Genomic DNA, 20,615 nt, shown 5'->3' with positions numbered 1-20,615 from the left:
AATATATCACATACACAAATCCAATTAAGTTTGGCATGAAAGCAGTATTATTTCCCAGTAAAAACATATTCTATAGGAGAAAAAGTGCTTTTCAGTTATGACAAGGAAATAGCAGACATTCATCAGTATGGCAAAAGCAGGAAGGTGATATTTCTCTAGTTTTCTCTGCATATATGTGTGAAAATATATATTACCTATATACTCTCAATCTTCTGTTCTAAGTTATGATGTAAAATGTATTTCAAAATGGTTTGAAAGCAATTGGTCCAGAGAAATGAAAATGAAGAATAATAAAAAAGGATTCTAGACTTCCCTGGTGGCGCAGTGGTTAAGAATCTGCCTGCCAATTCAAGAGATATGGGTTCCAGCCCTGGCTGGGAAGATCCCACATGCCGCAGAGTAATTAAGCCCCCGAGCCACAACTACTGAGCCCGCGTGCCACAAATACTTAAGCCCAAGCACCTAGAGCCTGTGCTCCGTAACAAGAGAAGCCACTGTAATGACAAGCCCACGCACCAAAACGAAGAGTAGCCCCCGCTCGCTGCAACTAGAGAAAAGCCTGTGCACAGCAATGAAGACCCAACACAGCCAAAAATTAAAACAATAAATTTATTTTTTAAAAAAAAGGATTCTAATATGCATAGAAGCAAACAGGCTGCATCATATACTAAACTACTTTCTACCACATGTGCCTCACTACCTACATCTATTATTGAGTAACAGTGTTTTATAACCCTAATGAAAAGAAAGAATTCCAGAAGATGACAGCTAAAAATGTCTACACGCAAGTTCAGTCCTAAATTAGCCCTGATATCAAACTTGGTCTTAGTTAAATAAGCTAGCTTAGTCAACCCTCAAAAATAATGTTTCTTTTGCTTTTTCAAAATTATAAGCAGATAAGATCAATGCACATGCAGATGACCACTCCCAAATTTGTAGTCTGGGAGAGGGCCAGGCTAGGCTGAAAGTCCAGGTCCTCCAAACCCAAGGCCCACCTCAAAAAAGGTTGGGCCTGGCCATGCAGTCCTGGGACTAAAAGAAGACAGATGGTGTTAAGTCTGGGAAGTAAAGTGAGGAAGAATCAGAGCACTGAAGCTCATTTCTGGGAAAGAAAGAAAGATCAACTCATTTCTGCTGAATACCCACATGTAAGGAATTTAAGGATGATTAAGTCCGGACATTGAGGATAAGCTAGATGCCAGCCGTGATGGTAAATTTTATATGTCAACTTGGAGGGTGTTTTTGGATGAAATTAACATTTGAATCAATGAACTATGAATAAAACAGGTTGCTTTCCATAATGTGGGTGGGCCTCAGCCAGTCAATGGAAGATCTGAATAGAACAAAAAGACCAGTCTCCCCAAGCCAAGAGGGAATTCTCCGGCAGACTGCCTTCAGACTGGAACTGCACCATCGGCTCTCCTGGGTCTCCAGTTTGCCAGCCTTCAGACTGAAAATGCACCACAAGCTCCTCTGGGACTGTGCATATCAAGCCTGCCAGCCTCCACAACTGCATGGGCCAATTCCTTATAGTAAATCTTTCTATCTACATGCACATCCTATCGGTTCTGTCTGGAGAGGTTCTAAAACCTATGAAGGTTTAAGCTTAAGGGAGGTCACATCCACTTACAGAAATTAAGAAAAATTTACAGAACACATTTATTCTTTCATTCAAACATGTCATTCTTTCATTCAAACACGTCACAAATGACACATCTTTATTTACTGAGCATCTATTAGGAGCTGGGACTATTGTGAGTACTGATATGGATACAGTCCCTTTGAGGAGCTTCCATTTTAATGTGGAAAATACACAATAAATACACAGTATGTCAGGTGGTGGTAGGAGCTTCAAAGTAAAACCAAGTAGGGTAAGGGTAAGTTCAGAGTGATGCAAAGGAGAGAGTGGTCAGAGGTCTGTTTTAGATAGGGAAGCCCTCTCTGAAGGGAAGGTGATAGCTGAGAAAATATCTGAAGGGAGTGAGAGCTAAGCAAAGATGTGTGGGAGAACTTCAGGGTAAACAGCAAATGAAAAGGCAGTGAGAAGAAGAGAATGAGGCCGAGTAGAAAAATAAGATATGCAAAGAGCCAGATCATGAAGGGCCCAGGGGGCACGGTAAAGACTTTAGATTTTACTCTGATGAGACGGGATGTCACGGGAGGGCATGACATGGTCTGTATGCTTTTTTAAAGGCCTTTGTTAACAACTAGGTGAAGAACTGACTCTAGGAGGGCAACAGTAAAAGCCAGAAGACATTTAAGAAGATGGTGTGTGGTGTGGGGCTTCCCTGGTGGCGCAGTAGTTGAGACTCCACCTGCCGATGCAGAGGACACGGGTTCGTGCCCCGGTCCGGGAAGATCCCACATGCCGTGGAGCGGCTGGGCCCGTGAGCCATAGCCACTGAGCCTGCGCGTCCAGAGCCTGTGCTCCGCAACGGGAGAGGCCACAGCGGTGAGAGGCCCGCGAACCGCCAAAAAAAAAAAAAAAAAGATGGTGTCATGGAGTGGAAAGGATTTTGACAAAATCAAACAAGAATTTAGAAATTTGAGTACAAAGTTCAAAAGCGGAGGCTAGACAATCATCTGCTTAGGGATTAAAATTCTGAGAACTGATGTAATCCCAGTAAGAGAGCATATAAAGAGATGGGACAGTATCATTACACGCCTCTTAGAACGGCCAAAATCCCCAACACTGACCACAACCAAATGCTGGTGAGGCTGTGGAGCCACAAGAACTCTCATTCACTGCTGCTGGGAATGCAGAACGGTACAGCCATTTTGGAAGATAGGGTGGCAGTTTCTTACAAAACAAAGCATATTCTCACCATATGATCCAGCATATGTGCTCCCTGGTATTTACACAAAGGAGCTGAAAATGTATGTCCACGTAAAAACCTGCACTGAAAAGTTTACTGCATCTTTATTCTTAACTGCCAAACCTTGGAGGCAACCAAGATGTCCTTCAGTAGGTGAATGGATAAATAAACTGTGGTATAGCCAGACAATGGACTAAAGCACTAAAAAGAAATGATCCATCAAGCCATGAAAAGACATGGAGGAACGTGAAATATACTAAGTGAAAGAAACTACTAAGTGAAAGAAACCAATCTGAAAAGGCTACATTCTGTATGATTCCATCTATATGACATTCTGAAAAAAGCAAAACTATGGAGACAGTAAAGAGACTGGTGGTTGCCAGGAGGTGGGGCTAGGCAAGTGATGAATAGGTGGAGCACAGAGGATTTCTAGGACAGTGAAAATACTCTATATGATACCACAGTGATGGATACATATCATCATACATGTGTCTTAATCCACAGAACGTACAACATCAAAAGTGAACGCTAGTGTCAACAATGGATGTTGGGTGATTATGATATGTCAACGTAGGTTCATCAATTGTAACAAATGTAACACTCCGGTGGCAGATGTTAATACAGGGGGAGGCTATGCATCCCTCAGGCACAGGGTATATGGGGAATGCCCTCCAGTTTGCTGTGAATCTAAAACTGCCCTGAAATAATGTCTTAAAAGAAAAGAGAAAGGGGGAGAGGGAGAGGGGGAAAGTTCATTGGGGTACCAGAGTTCCTAGAGGTACAAGAAGAAGTCGACTCAACAAAGGAAAATAAAAGAGATGAAGGGTAAAATGGGACCCAAGATACTACTTGAGAAGAGCAAAAAGAGTTTCACAATGCAACAGGAGCAAATACTATAGAATGAATGAAGAGATAAGAAGAATAAACCAATGAATTTTTCAAGATAGCAGTTTTAGGAAGGTAAGAAATCTTGGTTGCAGGCTAGAAAAGGGTTCATATTTTAATATGAAGTTTTAACCAGTTTTCTCCTAATTTCCTAATTGGGATCCCATTAAGTGGAAAATATTTTGATAAAGGCAAGGAAGGAAAAAGTAATTTTGGAATTCAGGGCAGACAGAGACAGATCGGTGACAACCATGATGTAACAAGACTGGGCCTGAAAGGAGAGCTCCAAAAACATACCTCATCAGTTCTGCCCTGAAAGGCAGTTATGCTTCCTCCAACCTCCTAGCCCCACTTGGGCAGTATGATAGGCCAGATTCTAAGTCGACTTCCATGACCTCTGCCCCCTGCGGTTAAGCCCATGATTAGAGTGGTATGGCAAAAGGGATTTTGCAGATGTAATTAGGTTTCTAATCAGTTGACTTGAACTAATCAAAAAGGAGTTACCCAGGTGGGCCTGGCCTAATCACATAAGCCGTTTAAATCTGGGTCTGGAGATCAGAAACAGGGAAGAGAAATTTTGAAGTCAGAGAGACAAGCTCCTGGTAGCCTGCAAGAAAGTAAACATCTGTGTTACAAACTGCCTCTGAGGATCTTGCAGCACGGAACTTCAGACAGCCCCCAGGAAGGGTGAGGTGACAGCTAGCAAGAAAACAGGGACTTCAGCCCTACAGCTGCAAGGGACTGAATTCTGCCAACAAACTGAAGGAGCTTAGAAGAGAAGCTCCAAATGAGAACCACAGCAGGGAAAACACTTTGCATCCTTGTGTGACAGCGAGCACAGAACCCCGACCATTCATGTCCAGAAACACTAAGATAATAAATGTGTTGTTTTAAGCTACTCAATCTGTGGCACCTGATATAAGGCAATAGAAAACTAACACTACCCCGCACTTTCCTACAGAAGAGACTGCTTCTCCTACCCTGGAAACGAAAGGGGAGATAAGCAAACTTGAAAAAAAAAAAAGCTTGACTTTTATTTCTAACTCACTGTGTCCAGGGAGTTTGCTCAATTCCTTGGGTCACAGTACCTGTTTTGCAAAATACCAATTTTCTCTAAATTGTGAGCAATGGGAATAGGTTTCCTTTTTTATTTTTAATTTCAGAAAATTACTTTGATAATTATGCAGAAATAAAAATAACTGGGTGTCTGGGCTCCTTGAATGTCTGCCAAAGTCGTCCCAGCACCCGAAGACACAGATCCTCAGGCTAATCTCAGAAATGAGCACAAGGTCATGACGCCTAACCTTCCTCGAGTACCAGGTGTTCGAGCTCCATAAATTACAATCTTTCATTTTTGTTCAGAGTAAGAATAGCTCAAGAAGTGTTCTCCGCTACGAAAAGAAAGGCAGCCCCTCCTGATTAATTACAACCTTGACCCCCCCCCCCTCCCCCCGCCCCCCCCCGCCCGCCCGCCGCCAAAACGCGGACTCTAGCAGTCCAGGCACCTCCTTATTAAGATGCAACAAGCCAATGCTATGCATGTCCTGCTGGGAACTGCAGTTTTCCCCCGTCGACCTTCAACCACTGGCTGCGCGAAACCTATCAAGCGCCCAACCGGCGACCCGGGCGCCAGCACCTCAATTGGTCCTAGGCTGGGGCAGCGCGGGGCTGATTGGATGGCATGTCCCAGAAGCCGTGCCTCCCGTCCTACGCCCGCCTCCCCGCCACCTTCTCTTCTCCACGCCCCATCCCTATTCAGCAATAACCCTCAAGTCATCCCAGTCATCGAACTGCCGAATTAACTGCCTCAAGGGCTCACCGGGGACTCTCGCCTAAGACACGCCTCTGTCCCCGGGCCTAGGCAGAGCCAAAGCCTCCCTTATTTTCCGCCGGCTGCCGGGAGTCAGTTTCACCACGCGCTCTCTCCCGGCGCCCGCATCCTCACCTGGGCGGTGGAGGTCACGCCGGATAACTGACAGGCTCGCAGCATCTCTGCGGGGCTGACCGCGCTGCAGGTGTAAGTGGCAGCTAGGGCGGCGGCGCAAGCAGGGGAAACCTTGCGTCCGTGCGTGCTTGCGTCCGTGCCGCCTCTCCGCGCCGGGCGTACCGGAAGGGCAGCCAACGCCACTGCGCACGCGCAGCTCCCTCTCGCCCGTGTCCAGGCCGCTGGGAGAGGGTGGGCCCTGCTTAGGCGGAAAGGGCGATTTCTCCTTCCGGGTCGCGCTCAGGGTTCTTGGCTGTTACCCCAAGCTCGGGTAACTGGGTGATTGAGGTGGGTAGCAGTGCGTCTGGAGCTCGGACTCTGGTCCGCGCGGAAACCGGGCAGGTGTGACTCCGGAGAATTCAAGCAAGAAAGCATCTCAGCTGTTTCTGTCAGCTGGATATTTCGTAGAAAGGAATGGATTTGCCCAAAGTTACGTAAACAGTGGTGTTGTCTCGGGTTGCGCGTTCTGTTCGCTTGGCAGCCCTTCTTCCGGGAGTCATCCTGCTTGTGGGAGACTGGGTGAAAGAACACTGGGGAGATCTTTGTGCAGAATGTGTCGTTCGCGAATCTAATAAATAGCACAGCAGGAATAGAAACCCTGATTCTTCGGGTTCCACAGCTTCTACTCCTTCATATTAAACCACACCGCTTTCTTCACCAAGTTTTTATTTTAGAAAGATAATTTTGGTCGCAATCTGTGGGATGGATGGAAAGATGAGGTCAGTGCAGAAACACTGTTAAAAGTATTCCGCTGAGTCTGTAATCAAGGTAACACACGTTAAATACTGAACACCGTATTCAATGCTATTAGTACTAATTGTGATCTTACCGTCAATATATCGTAGAAACTAAATAACTTGTGTGTCTCTTGCGTTTGCAAAGTACTTTCAAGTCTTAACTAGGTGCTCTATTGTAGTATGGTGTTCTCCCTAGAGGTACACAATGCTACTAAATCCCATTTGTAAAGTAGAGATATAGGTTTGAAAATTATCTAAAATGAAATAATGACTTATGTTTATATAGGTTCAGTGCTTTTCAGGGTACTTTTGTAATTACATTACACTCTGTATTTCATATCGCCATCACTTAATAGCCTCCAGAGCAGTCTCCCATCTTTTTTAGTAATTTTAATTATTGAACTGCAGTCCCCCTGCCCCCCATCTCATCCCTGCCCACTGCTGTCATGCTGGGTGATGACTTTTCAAAAACCTTGGCCATAAAGCTTTCAAGGCCAGTGAACATTTTCAGTCTCTTCCAGCCATGTATGCCTTGAGCCTGAACATCATTAGCAACTTCTCCAGCTTCAAGATTTCAAACTCCAAAATTAATTTCTGTAGTCTCCTGACCTCTCGTTTAACCAAGTCCTTAATCCTCATCTTCCACGTGCGGTTTAAGATTTTTTTTTTCTTTTGCTTTAAAATGGACTCTCCTAAAGTAACTCAGAAGTTTAAATCACTCCCTTGTTCAAAAACATGCCACATGGCAGTGACTCCCACTGCCAATTCAAAGACCCTTAAGAAATGTCTCAGAGTACTTTTCCAGCCTGTGTGCATGTTTTATGGCTCAAAGTGGCCACCATAGATGGGAGATCAAGATAGCAACAATAGCGGTTCAAGCTCATCACCCTCTTGTCGACCCTAAAACTCAGAGAAACTAAAATATAACCAACTCAGTGGTTCTTAAAGTGTGGTATGGGAGGCCCTGGTCCGCACGGAAGGCCCTGGTCCCTGGTGAGCCTGAGACCCTTTCAGAGGGTCCACAAAATCAAAACAACCTTAATATGGGACTTCCCTGGTGGTCCAGTGGTTAAGAATCCTCCTTCCAGTGCAAGGGACGTGAATTTGATCCCTGGTTGGGGCACTAAGATCCCACATGCCACGGGGCAACCGAACCCATGTGCACTCTAGAGCCTGCACGCCACAACTAGAGAGCCCACGGGCCGCAGCTAAAAGATCCTGCTTGCCACAAAACATCCCGCGTGCTGCAACTAAGACCCGACACAGCCAAATAAATATATTTTAAAAAATCAAAACAACCTTTGTAATGTTAAGATATTATTTGCTGGTTTTACTCATTATACATAATTGTAGAGTTTTCCCAGAGACTACATGACAAGTGATACCACAACAAATTGAATGCATAAGCAAATTTCAGAATCCAGCTTTCTATTAAGCCAGACCTTACAGAGATTTGCAAAAAGGTTAAACAATGCCACTCTTGCTAATTTTTTAAAAAATTTTGAAATAGTTATTTTTCATAAAAATATCTGTGTCAATATGTAATAGGTCTTTGGGGGTTTTTGCTGCACCACGCCAGCATGCGGGATCTTAGTTCCCCTATCAGGGATCAAACCTGTGCCCCTGCAGGGGAAGCACAGATTCTTAACCACTGGACTGCCAGAGAAGTCCTTATAATTGTTGTTTTAAAATGAATTAATAAGTGCAATGGCAGAATACTTATCGCCCAGTAGGTCCACATTCTCCTAATCCCTGGAACCTGTGAATATGTTACCTTACATGACAAAAAAGAACTTTGCAGGTGTGATTAAGAATCTTGAGATGGGGAGACTATTCTGAATTATCTGTGTGGACCCAGCGTAATCACAAGGGTCCTTAGGAGTGACGGGGGAAGCAGGAGGGTCAGAATCAGAAAAGGAGGTGTGACAATGGAAGCAGAAGTCAGAGTGATGTGATTCTTGGCTTTGAAGATGGAAGGAGGCAGGAAGCCTCTAAAAGCTGGAAAACACAATGAAACAAACTCTCCTCTAGAGCCTCCAGAAGGAACACAGCCCTGGATACCTTGATTTTAGCCTTGTGAAACCCATTTTGGACTTCTGACCTACAGAACTGTACGATAATGAACTTGTGTTGTTTTAAGCCACCTAATTTGAGTTAATTTGTTATAGCAGCAATAGGAAACTAGTACAATACGTATTTAAATTTTTTCTCAATTTTACTTTCCAATATAATACATTCTTACAGATATAATCCATATAATTACAAGCTCATTGGGATCCACAATTTTTAAGCATGTAAAGAGGTCCCAAGACCAAAAAGTTTGAAAACCACTGCTCTAAATATATCCTGTGACTCTCTGTCTTGGCTTCCTCTCTTCTCACCTTAGCTCTTGATGCTCTTACTGCCAACAGTGACCTTGCCCTTGTTAAAAAATCCTCCCCATTCTTTAAGATCCGTGTTATACTCTATCTCCTTGTCCCCTGATCACCCCAACCAGAAGCCTTCCCTCCTTATCTTTGAACTGCCCCATCAGTCATTTATCTGCCTATTATGGTCTGTAGCTGTCTCCTTATTAAATGTGAACTCCTTGAGACTCAGTGTTTGACCCTTACCCATTTCAACCAGTAAATAGTGCCATATACTGTATATGCATCAAGTATCTTAGACTACAAGGATGGGAGAGAGGTTTGCTGTTTATTTTCTGTTTAAATGAACATTGTTTAAAAATGTATGATCACTAATTTTCAGGAATAAGATAAGGTATGTAGATTGTTCAGGAAGAGTTGAGGTGCTACCAAATAGCAGTCTTATTGATTAGAGAGAGAAAAAAAAATGTGTGTGTGTATCTGATGTCCTCGGGATACTTACATTTATTTGATTAGAGTTGGCATTCAATTTTTTTAAAAAATTCTAATAATGTTGCTATTTCCTGTCAATTTAGCCCAACATATCCCAGCTTTGGAAGGATACATTTTATTCTTTCAAACTAATTTAATGAAATGAGCAAAAAGAAATTGTTTCAAATATGCTGGTACTTAAATACATCTTTCAATCGAATGCTCAGTAAGAATTTATTGAGAGCCTACTATATGCCAGGCACTATTCTATAGGCACTTGTTTTACAGCGGTGAAGGACAGCTTGGCATAAAGAAGATATTCAATAAAGGTAGACTTCAACGTTCCTTTATTCATGTTTTTAACTCCCTTCCCCGACTCCGCCCAGGTTACTTTTCCTTAGTGCCCTCTTGCTCTGAAGTTTTTAGAGCCAATTCGGCTGCCGTAAGGCAAGGCGGCAAGATGGCGGCCTCCGCTTTTGCGTGTACTGTGAGAGCAGCCTCAGGTCAGTGGGCAGCGAGGAGCTCGATTCACGCCTTCACAGAAGGGGGGACTGGCGCGGGATGGAGTGGGCGTTTAGCTTGGAGGTTAACAGGAAAAAAAAAAAAAAAAAAAAGAAAAGAGGGGGATTGTTATATGAGGCCAGAGGTTTGTTCCGAATTTTCTCCGGGGCGGCCTGTGTTCGGCCGCCAGCACCGGAGATCTCCGAGATTCTTGGACCCTCGCGAACCGGGGTGTCCCGCAGTTTTGGCTTCCTTACCGGCTCCTAGCCATTCCGCCTTCCCTAGAAAACAAAGCAGAAGGGCGCGGGTGGGGGGCGAGGAAGACAGAAAAGTCCCACCGAGGCTAGGATCCGCCACTCACGAGCTGTGACCTTGAAAAGTTATTTAATATCTCTGAACTTCAGATTCTACGGCTCTAAAATAGGGATAACACTATCCACCTGAGGACTAAATGAGCTCGAGCACGTAAAGCGCCTCGTGTAGTACCCGGCATATGGTAAGCGTGGCTGTATGAAATGCACACAACGTGCAGTGCAGTGGCGGCCCTAGGGCAGCCTTGAGGACTTCTTGACAGAGAGAGATGACGGAAGTGAAGGGTTGCCTTCACTGTAGGGACTCTTGCAAAAGTTAAAGATCGTTCAAATAAGATACGATGATCGGTAAATTACGTTCACACAAAATAGGATAAAATTCTGTGGAACAAGACTAGAAAGAAAAAAGTGTCAAGTTTCCAGCGGTTACAGAAGAGCTGGTTTATGTGGGGTATTTTTCAATTGCGAAATATAACATATAAAGAAAAATGTATATAGCATACATGACTACCTTAACAAATAACTCTGGCAAACATGGGTATAACTAACACCCAGGCCAGGACATAGAACAGTACCAGGAGCCTTCACCTCTGTGTGCCTCTTCAACCAAAATTGCCAGTTTCCACCAAACATAAACACTGCCCTCACTTTTATTACCTTGTCTTTTTTTCTGTAATAGTTTTAAGATGCATATGTGCATCTCTAAGCAATATATTGTTTAGTTTTGCCTGTTTTTTTACATTCCATGAACGGAATCACATAGTATGTACTCTTGTGTCTTCTTTTTCTTTGTGAAATTCATTCATTTTACACGTAGCTGTCATGCTTTCTCATTGCTATAGAATGGTCTCTTATGGGACTACCCTCCAATTCTGCATTTTACTATTGATGGGCATTTGGGTGTTCCCACTTTGGGGCGGTTAGGTACAAAGCTGATTGGCCTTGTGTCATGGTGCATGAGTGCAAGAGTTTCTCTATGGTGTGTGTGTGTTTGTACATATAAAACTAGCTGTGGAATTGCTGAATCAGAGAATATATATTCTGTATTGCCTGATGCTGACGAAGTGATGCGCTTATTTAAAGTCACCCAGCACGGGCTTCCCTGGTGGCGCAGTGGTTGAGAGTCCGCCTGCCAATGCAGGGGACACGGGTTCGTGCCCCGGTCCGGGAGGATCCCATATGCCGCGGAGCGGCTGGGCCGGTGAGCCATGGGCACTGAACCTGCGCGTCCGGAGCCTGTGCTCCGTAACGGGAGAGGCCACAGCGGTGAGAGGCCCGCGTACCGCAAAAAAAAAAAAAAAAAAAAAAAAAAAAAAGTCACCCATTACTGTATGCGCCATATCCTCATCAACAGTTGGTATTGTTAGACCTGTACACTTTTTCAATCTGGTGAGTATTTAGTGGTGTCTTGTTGTGGTTTGAGTAGCATTTCCCTGATAAGTAATGAGCCTGAATACCTTTCTACATGTGTGTTAACCATTTGAATTTCTTTTGTGAAATACTCAAATATTTTGCCCATTTTTCTGTTGAATTGTCTTACTGATTTATAGTAGTTCTTTATGTATGTTGGATGTGTGTCTTTTCTCATTTAAATGTGTTTCCAATATATTCTCCCACTCTGGCTTGCCTTTTTAGTTTGTTTAACGGATCTTTTGATGAAAAGTTCTTATTTTCATCAATTTGGATTTATTGTCCTTGTTTTTTAACAGTTGATGATGTAGGCGGGTATTAACTCACTATGGTATTTAGATTCCACTGAAAACATTTAAAAGAGTGGTGTGACAGCTTATTTTTAAATGTCAGTTTTAGAAATATACTGGAAATTATATCCTTTTTAAACTATTTAAAATTTTAGATATTGAAATTTTGTGAAAGGGTACATAATTTTTCAAAATTCATTTAGAGAGTATGGGATCAAAAAAAAACCTTGAAGACTACTAGTTTAGACACTGTCACACTCACCTCCCCCTACCCCCACATTCCTTTGATTCCTGCCACAGGGGGGCTATTTGTAATTACCCAAACAGAGCTCCCAAAACGTACTACGTACTACGTATTCCATTTTTGGCCTCCTGTCTCCACTACCTCCTCTCTTACTCCTTCGAATCTGGTTTTGTGTCACCTCCTTCATGAAAACGTCAGTGTTCTCCGTACAAGAGGGTGTTTACGAGAAAGCCTGTCTGTACTAGAATTCCCAAAGAGGGCAGAAGACTGAAGGAGCAGTTAATCACTGCCCTTGATTTGTGAGCTGCCCTTGGTTAACACAGTCTAAGTTGGACTTTGGTTTTTACAAGCTAAACCACAGTGTTGGTCCAGGAGAGGGTATGGTGGATAAAGCCCCCCAAGTCATTTTCCCAGAAACTGCTCTCAAGCCACAGTCACCCTATCTGTTGTTCCAGGAACCATTTTTTTCTAACCTCAGTTGGTTTATCCCTGGTTTCATTTTGTTAATTTTGGTCTGTTTTTCCTTTTACTGAGATCACTTTGAGTCTAGATAGTCTATCTTTTCACAAATATGTTAATAAGCCATGGTTCCCAGCTTGTTTTTTATGCAGATTTGCTAAACATGCCTTGTACAGCTTCAGGACCTTCATATAAATTGGGGAAAAATAAGAGTCAATTAGGGAGCCAGGAAGACACTTCCACCAGGAGAACAGCAATCAACTAATTTGAGTACAGTTTCCAATCAGCTTGGAATTTACCTAATTTATTGTCCTGCCCACATTTCTATATTTATTTAGAATATAAGAAACCTTTTCATATGCCTTCCTATCTAGACAGATACACTGTCTAGGTATTCTCATGATTTCTCAGGCTGGTGACTACATCAAAAAGTGAAATCAGAAAAAAAAAAGAAAAGTGAAATGAAGTTCTTTTCAAGGAACAGTTCACTCCCGGTTGACGAAAAAAAAGTTTTTTTTCTGTGCATTTCTATTTATCCATTCTAACATTGTTTTTTTTCTACAGATAAGCCTGTAGTTTGCCCAGTTATTTCTGGACTCCCATCTGCTCACCTCCTTCAGGGGCAGTTTCCAAGAACTTCTGAGAGTTTTGTTGTGTTTTTTAATAGAGATATATCAAGCTCTGATGATCTGTGAAAATTGGGACATTTTGTTGTCTACAATGCTCCTATTCACTTAATCTTTCAAAGTTTACCTCCTGGCATGTAATCATGTCTGCAAAGAGTTTCAGTTCTTTGAGATATAAATTATTTATACTTGGAGATTTGAAGGGATTGAACCTGGGCCACGTCAGTGGAAGCCCAGAATCCTACCCACTAGGTCACCAGGTGACTGGAAATTGTTATCTCTGATGGAGAAGAGAAAAGCAAAATAAGGGTTTTAAGTATTCCATCTTCCTTCTGCCACCTATTAACATTATACCATCTTTGTTAAGCACTCCTCAGCTCTTTTCTGTTGTCTGCTTTTAGCATTTATTAAATGTTTTCTCTATGCCAGCCACTCTTCCCAGTACTTTACATATTTTATCTTATTTAATTCTCGTTACCTGCCCATGGTTGACCTCATTTATTTCTTTCAATAAATTTATTTATTTAGTTATTTTTGGCTGCGTTGGGTCTTCGTTGCTGCACACAGGCTTTCTTTAGCTGCGGCAAGTGGAAGCTACTCTTTGTTGTGGTGCGCGGGCTCTAGGCGTGCAGGCTTCTGTGGTTGTGGTGCATGGGCTCAGTAGTTGTGGCTTGCGGGCTCTAGAGCTCAGGCTCAGTAGTTGTGGTGCACAGGCTTAGTTGCTCTGCGGCATATGGGATCTTCCCGGACAAGGGCTCGAACTTATGTTCCCTGCCTTGGCAGGCGGATTCTTAACCACTGTGCCACCAGGAAAGCCCATGATTAACTTCATTTAAATTTGAGGAAACTGAGGCACAGAGAGGTTAACTAACTGGCCCGTTGTCACACAGCTAGTAAGTAGTAGAGCAAGAATATGAACCCAGTCTGCCTCAAACACTGGCATTTCACTTCTCCACACTGCCCCTCATTTGTCATGTGAAATCAGTGCAGTGGACAGTAAGAAAGTGGTTCCAAGCCCTCACTTAGTATCAGACTCACCTGTAGAGCTTTTTTTAAATAAATAAATTTAGTATTTATTTATTTATTTATGGCTGCGTTGATGCGTGTGGGCTTTCTCTAGTTGCGGCGAGCAGGGGCTACTCTTCGTTGCTGTGCACGGGCTTCTGATTGTGGTGGTTTCTCTTGTTGCGGAGCACAGGCTCTAGGTGCGCGGGCTTCAGTAGTTGTGGCTCGCAGGCTTAGCTGCTCCGCAACATGTGGGATCTTCCCGGACCAGGGATCGAACCCGTGTCCCCTGCATTGGCAGACGAATTCTCAACCGCTGCGCCACCAGGGAAGTCCTGTGGAGCTTTTTTTTAACCAACTATTGAGGTATAATTTACATACCATGAAATTACCTGTTTTGTACATACAGTTTTTTTTAAATTTATTTTGTTTTTGGCTGTGTTGGGTCCTCGTTGCTGTGCGCGGGCTTTCTTAGTTGCGGCGAGCAGGGGCTACTCTTCTTTGCAGTGCCCGGGCTTCTCATTGCAGTGGCTTCTCTTGTTGCGGAGCACGGGCTCTAGGCATGTGGGCTCAGTAGTTGTGTCGCACAGGCTTAGTTGCTCCGTGGTATGTGGGATCTTCCCAGACCAGGGCTCGAACCCGTGTCCCCTGCATTGGCAGGCGGATTCCCAACTACTGCGCCACCAGGGAGGCCCTGTGTGTACAGTTTGATGTAGTGAGTTGTGCAGCTATCACCACAATCCTCTTTTCGGACATTTCCATCAGCCCGTGGAGTTTTATCAACGTGCACTTTTTTATTATTATTTTAAAAATTTTTATTGAAGTATAGTTGATTTACAATGTTGTGTTAGTTTCTGCTGTACAGCAAAGTGAATCAGTTATACATATACATATGTACACTCTGTTTTAGATTCTTTTCCCATATAGGTTTTTACAGAATATTGAGTAGAGCTCCCTGTGCTATGCAGTAGGCTCTTGTTGATTATTTATATATAGTAGTGTGTGTATGTCAATCCCAATCTCCCAGTTTATCCCTCCCCCCCTTCCCCCCGATAACCATAGATTGTTTTCTATATCTGTGACTCTGTTTCTGTTAACATGCACATTCTTTTTTTTTTTTTTTTTTTTTTTTTGCGGTACGCGGGCCTCTCACTGTTGTGGCCTCTCCCGTTGCGGAGCGCAGGCTCAGCGGCCATGGCTCACGGGCCCAGCCGCTCCGCGGCATGGGGGATCTTCCCGGACTGGGGCACAAACCCGTGTCCCCTGCATCGGCAGGCGGACTCTCAACCACTGCGCCACCAGGGAACCCCAACATGCACATTCTTAAGCCCCACACTAGCCTCACTCAGAATTTACAAGTGGAGTCAGAGCTCTGTGAGTGATTCTGCTTTGCAGCCGTGGACTCTGAATCTGGTGATAGCGTGAAGGATTGATAAAGAGGACGGCGTTCAGTCCACACATCTAGGCCTTCCATGATCTGCCTTCTGAGCTGCCCACCTTGTTACCCACTACTCCCCAGGCATCTCCGATAGTCCGGCAAACAGTGCTCAGCCTCTGTGGCAGGTCCAGTCCCCGCTCCCGACATGGATTTGTTTCGGCTTCCTTGCCTTTGCGTACGTTGTTCATGCTACCTGGACTCTGTGCCTCCTCTCATGGCCTGTTCATTTTCTAGAGGGAAGCTCAAGTACCTCTTCTGTTTTCTTTATGAATCCTCCTCCTGCCACCTGCTGTCTCTCTGTGGAGCCGAGGAGCTGTTGTGTTTCTGCCTTGCCATTCCCTAAGTGCAGGAGTTCTGTGTATTCACGGTGTAAGATCTGGTGGTGGGAATTAACATTGCATGTCTTTTGTCCCCTACTGTTGAATGGAGAGCTAGGACACATCAGACTGGACTGTGATGATGGTTGCACAACTCTCTAATTTACTAAAAAGCATTGAATTGTACATAAATGGGTAATTTTGTGATGTGTAAGCTATACCTCAATAAGGATAAAAAGCTCCACACGTGAGTCTGATGCTCAGGACCCATTAATTATATATAATACTTGGTCGCTTCGGTACATTACTTTGTTTTAAATATCTGGATGCATAATTTTGTTTTTGTTTTGGCCACGCCCCGCAGCTTGCGGGATCTTAATTTCCCGACCAAGGATCAAACCCAGGCCCCGGCTGTGAACGCGCCAAGTTCTAACCACTGGACTGCCAGGGAATTCCCTGCATGTGTATTTTGGAGTGTCATGTTAAGTATATATGCTTCTCTCTCTCTCCAGGAATCTTACGGCCCCTGAGTATTTTGGCATCTTCAGCCTATCGAAACTGCTCCAAGAATGCCTGTCTTAGTTCTGCACTGTCTTCCCGACATTTCAGTCATATTCAGACACTGGTTGTGTCCTCTGCTCCCAGACTGATCACATCTGTCAGAAACCTGACATGTGGGCAGACTGCCACAGTCCTCAATAGGTTGAGTATATTTCAGTAAACGTGATGCTTAGACAAAAATTCTAAAATCTTCATGCCTACAACATCTTAGAAGTAGATGATATTCTTTGCCGGTTAGTTATATAGACTTTGCCTGAAGGATGGGAGAATATACATGCCAGCATCAGGGGTGACTACACAGGGCCCGCTTCTGATGTTCTAAGATGTGGTTTCCTGGGTGGAAGCTGTCAGCCAAGGTGGGGGGGTGAACAAGATGCTCAGCTTACAAGGCTCGGCTGCGTGTGGTGCTTATTCCGTCAGCAGATATTTAGTTGAGCACTCCTGGGTGCCCAGCACCATACTTGGCCAAAACGATGCGAAGCTAAAAATAAGCTGAAGTCCTCAAGGAGTTTATAATCTAGTGGCAGATGGATAAGGAATCAGGTGATTAAAATACAGCAGAATAAATTCTCTCCTAGGGACTGAGGGGGTAGATTATGGAGGACTTGCAAAATGATGATAGTTGCCATTCTTATGTGTAGTGTCACGGATCATCTGGAGTAACAATGTTTATTGAAAGTGAGCTCTATTCCAGTGGAGCTGCTGCTTTCATTTCTAAGTACAGAAGTGGATTTTATCCTTTAACGTCTTATTGCTGAGTTAAAGATTTTTCAATGTATTTTAGAGTGGTCCCCTTGCTCCCAAACGTCCTGAAGCCACCAGTCAGAACTGTAACATACTACAGTTCAAGAAAAGGCAAGAGAAAGACTGTGAAAGCTGTCATCTATAGGTTTCTTCGACTTCATTCTGGCCTGTGGCTAAGGAGGAAGGTGAGTCTTCACACGGTTACTTGCTTAGAAAAGGAGTGTGAGGTTAGACTAAACCGAAGCAGAAGTCAGCCTGTTCCTTGACGCATCTTCCCCCCCATCCTACCAGCAGCTTTTACAGAGCTGTGCTTAAGTCCCGGCTTGGCAGGCATCTCTTCATGTCAGTGAATACGTGTGAAGAAAACATTTTTAACTATTCATATAACAAAATATTATTCACAATGGCGAAAGTCTTCACTGCAGGACAGGTTCATCCCAGGTCTCTTACATGTCTGTCTTGTCTGATGATTACCGGAATGCCTTTGAAGCCCCCGATATGTAAATAACCTGTGGGGAGGCTCTGTTTAAACCCAGAGCATTAAAACAGCGGAGCGGACTTCAGCAAGGACTTAGTCCCGTGGTGCAGATTTGGGACCGAATAGCTTCCAGCCTACCTTGGGTTGGGTTCTCCAGGTGGCTTACTCTTTATGGCGGAACGTTAACCCCTCATATACTTGTTTTAAATTTGACTTTGTAAGTTTTTCTCTGTTGGTGTGTATGATTGGTGATCATATCAGACAGAACTCCAATATTTATTCTGGCCAGGGACCATGGCCTCTAGAGGGGGACTCTGACAGAGTATTCCTACTCTGTCTTCTCCCACAGCAGCAGGTCTTTTCCATTCATGTCCTTATTATTCATGGAAACAGTAGGTGATAATTAGAAAGCAGCTGAAGACCAGAGTTTTGCAAAACACCTTTGAGTTTTGATAACTTCAAATCCTAATTCCATTTTACTACTTGGGAGTTAACAAACAAATAATTCTTTAAAGATCAAAATTTGTTTCCCTGTGAAAATAAGATAATTGGTAGCATTTTCTCACTATTTGAAAGGTACTCTGTTATAAACAATCCTAAATTTGTAGACAAATAAGTTAATTGGAACTCTCAGCTCACTTCTCCATTGGAACAATACTGTGGTCGTTAGTTTCCTACACTAGTCAGTAGAAGCTCATGTAATCCATAAGTAGCTGAACTAAGTAATTCAGCACACAGTTATGAATTTTGGACCATTGGAAACATTTCCTCCCCTTTGTTACACTAACTATTTCCAGGTCCTCATCTGGCCCTAGATAAAATAAAATGGGTGGTTTTCCTTGCCTTCCTTTCCACATCCCTTTTACTGGGCCCTGAAACCCTCACACTGTTATAAATGACCTGATCGAATTCTCCAGTCATAATACCTAGTCCCTGCTCAAGGCCCCCAAAAGTATTCCATATGCAGAATGGCCTGCTTTATCAAAATCGAATTTTAAGAAGAAAACAAAAATCTGGGTGGGGTAATTTACACTAATGTATAAAAACAGAAAGTATTTTCTGCAGCACAGTTTCATCCAGGTGTCCCTAATTTTTATGGCTTATTCCCTCCTTCCATTTCTGAACTTGCAGATTGTCCGAAAAGTCTCAAGCATTTTCACAGTGGTTACGTTCCACAGAATAATCTTCAAAGGAGATTATTCTGCTGTTGATGGGCAGGACAGCAAACCAGCTGTTTGTATGTCAGAGATCCACAGGGACCCAGATTGGCTTGCAAACTAGAAAATTGTTACACAAATATGGGGATTTTTCTTTGACTCTTTCAACTTAGAATTGTACGTAATGAGAAGTAACCATCTAATCTCTGGCATTTTAAAGCCAGAACTCTGAAACGACCCTTCCTTATTTCTGAGCATCACTGTACTATAGAAGTTGCTGGTCCCAGTGATGACACTAAGTCATGTCAGAGACCCCAAGGCACCTTCTCAGCAAAGAGCTGTGGTTTTGTTCAGTTAGTGTGCAGCCCTAAGGAGCCCTTGGTTTGAAAGGACCCAAATGCTCTTACCAATAGCTGCGCTTCTAGTCTCACCTCTCCTGTAAATTACTGTAGCCAAGCATTAACCTGGGTGGCAACTAAGGTCTCTTCTAGTTTAAACAGGCTATGATTGAGAATTCCCTGGTGGTCCAGTGGTTAGGACTCCACGCTTTCACTGCTGAGGACCTGGGTTCAATCCCTCGTTGGGGAACTAAGATCCCACAAGCTGTGCAGAACGGCCAAAAGGAAAAAAATAAACAGGCTATGATTATAGTTTTATATTCGATCTAATTATCTATTTCTTCAAAAATTAATTCTTCAAAATTAATAATGCATGGATTATTCCTTCACCACTCCCAATAATAGTTTTCCTGCGGTCATTATTCCTTAGAAAAGTACTTACTGTAGAAACTGGTCCCCCCAGTGTGTGAAAAGAATAAATGACACAGTATACTTGAGAACTCTGCTTCTCAGCCTTTGTCATACTTAGGCCCCCTTAAATGAACATAAGTGTCACCAACTAGCCAGTACTCCCTTCATCATCCTCCACTTTAGGAAGATAGCAGTGTAGCTGTTACAATTATATTTCACTACCCTGTACTTCACCAGCACAACGATTTATTTAGCTTTATTTGCTGTGGCTTTAAATAATCTTTTTAAAACTCTTAAATTATTAACATTCCTTTTTCAAACTACACACGATTCCTCTGTCTACCCCCACACTGAGAATCACATTTTTCTGAAAAACATACCAGCCCCTATGAAAGTTTAGTCTTTGTTTCCAGCGAGCCTATGAACCATGAGTGGTTAACATATCTGTTGTTTCCTATATAATATAATGTTTTAAATTGTCTTTGTAATGTTATCTGACAGGCTGGTTATAAGAAAAAATTATGGAAGAAGACAGTTGCAAGAAAAAGACGCTTGAGGGAACTCGTCTTCTGCAATAAAACCCAAAGTAAGCTCTTAGATAAAATGACAGCATCTTTCTGGAAGAGGCGGAACTGGTATGCTGATGACCTTTATCAGAAGTATCATGACCGAACAAACTTGAAAGTATAGATCCGAAGTTTTATGATTTCCCAGTTATTGAATGTGCATCTTTGTATATAGGATGTCTTTGCAAAGATGAAATAGTATAAGACATGATGTAAGTTGTACCAACTGATGTGGAAACATGTAGTACCAACATTAAACTTACCAATGTTTTAAAACTTAATGGATTAAACATTCCCAGATTTGTTCAGAGAAATAGAAATTTTAAATTCTGATTATTTTTAACAAATGGTAATGGCTTAAACAGTTGTTCCAATTAGGCTTATTTAGTTGCAAGGAATCTCCAGTTAGGACAAACGTAAGAGGACTGTAAAGCTAACGAGTTGGCTCAAGCAGTGTGACATTATCTTAAGGATATGTGCCTGGGAACGCAGGAACACCT

The 20,615-nt window shown here is 43.1% G+C and overlaps 2 protein-coding genes across 3 annotated transcripts in view; one reads left to right on the top strand and one right to left on the bottom strand.

Annotated features, from left to right (window-relative positions):
- The window catches only part of IMMT (inner membrane mitochondrial protein), a 48,438-nt gene extending 42,630 nt beyond the window's left edge, over positions 1-5,808 (bottom strand). The window contains exon 1 of one of the 2 annotated variants that reach the window (XM_065891002.1): positions 5,647-5,808. In XM_065891002.1, coding sequence (XP_065747074.1) covers positions 5,647-5,691 — 45 coding nt within the window. In that variant the 5' untranslated portion in view covers positions 5,692-5,808. The remainder of the gene's footprint in view (positions 1-5,646) is intronic. The other variant, XM_065891003.1, reaches the window with a different exon arrangement.
- A 3,844-nt stretch (positions 5,809-9,652) lies between these two features.
- MRPL35 (mitochondrial ribosomal protein L35) lies at positions 9,653-20,385 on the top strand. Its single transcript, XM_065890771.1, has 4 exons — positions 9,653-9,762; positions 16,373-16,562; positions 17,206-17,350; positions 20,051-20,385. Exons 1-4 carry the CDS (start codon positions 9,720-9,722, stop codon positions 20,237-20,239), a joined length of 567 nt encoding a protein of 188 aa, XP_065746843.1. The 5' UTR covers positions 9,653-9,719; the 3' UTR covers positions 20,240-20,385.
- Positions 20,386-20,615: the final 230 nt, after the last annotated feature.

The sequence above is a fragment of the Phocoena phocoena genome, chromosome 14, assembly GCF_963924675.1.
Source record: "Phocoena phocoena chromosome 14, mPhoPho1.1, whole genome shotgun sequence".
NCBI classification, from domain to species: domain Eukaryota; kingdom Metazoa; phylum Chordata; class Mammalia; order Artiodactyla; family Phocoenidae; genus Phocoena; species Phocoena phocoena.
The sequence above is the reverse complement of the archived record's forward strand: the minus strand, read 5'-3'. Positions and strand labels throughout refer to the sequence as shown.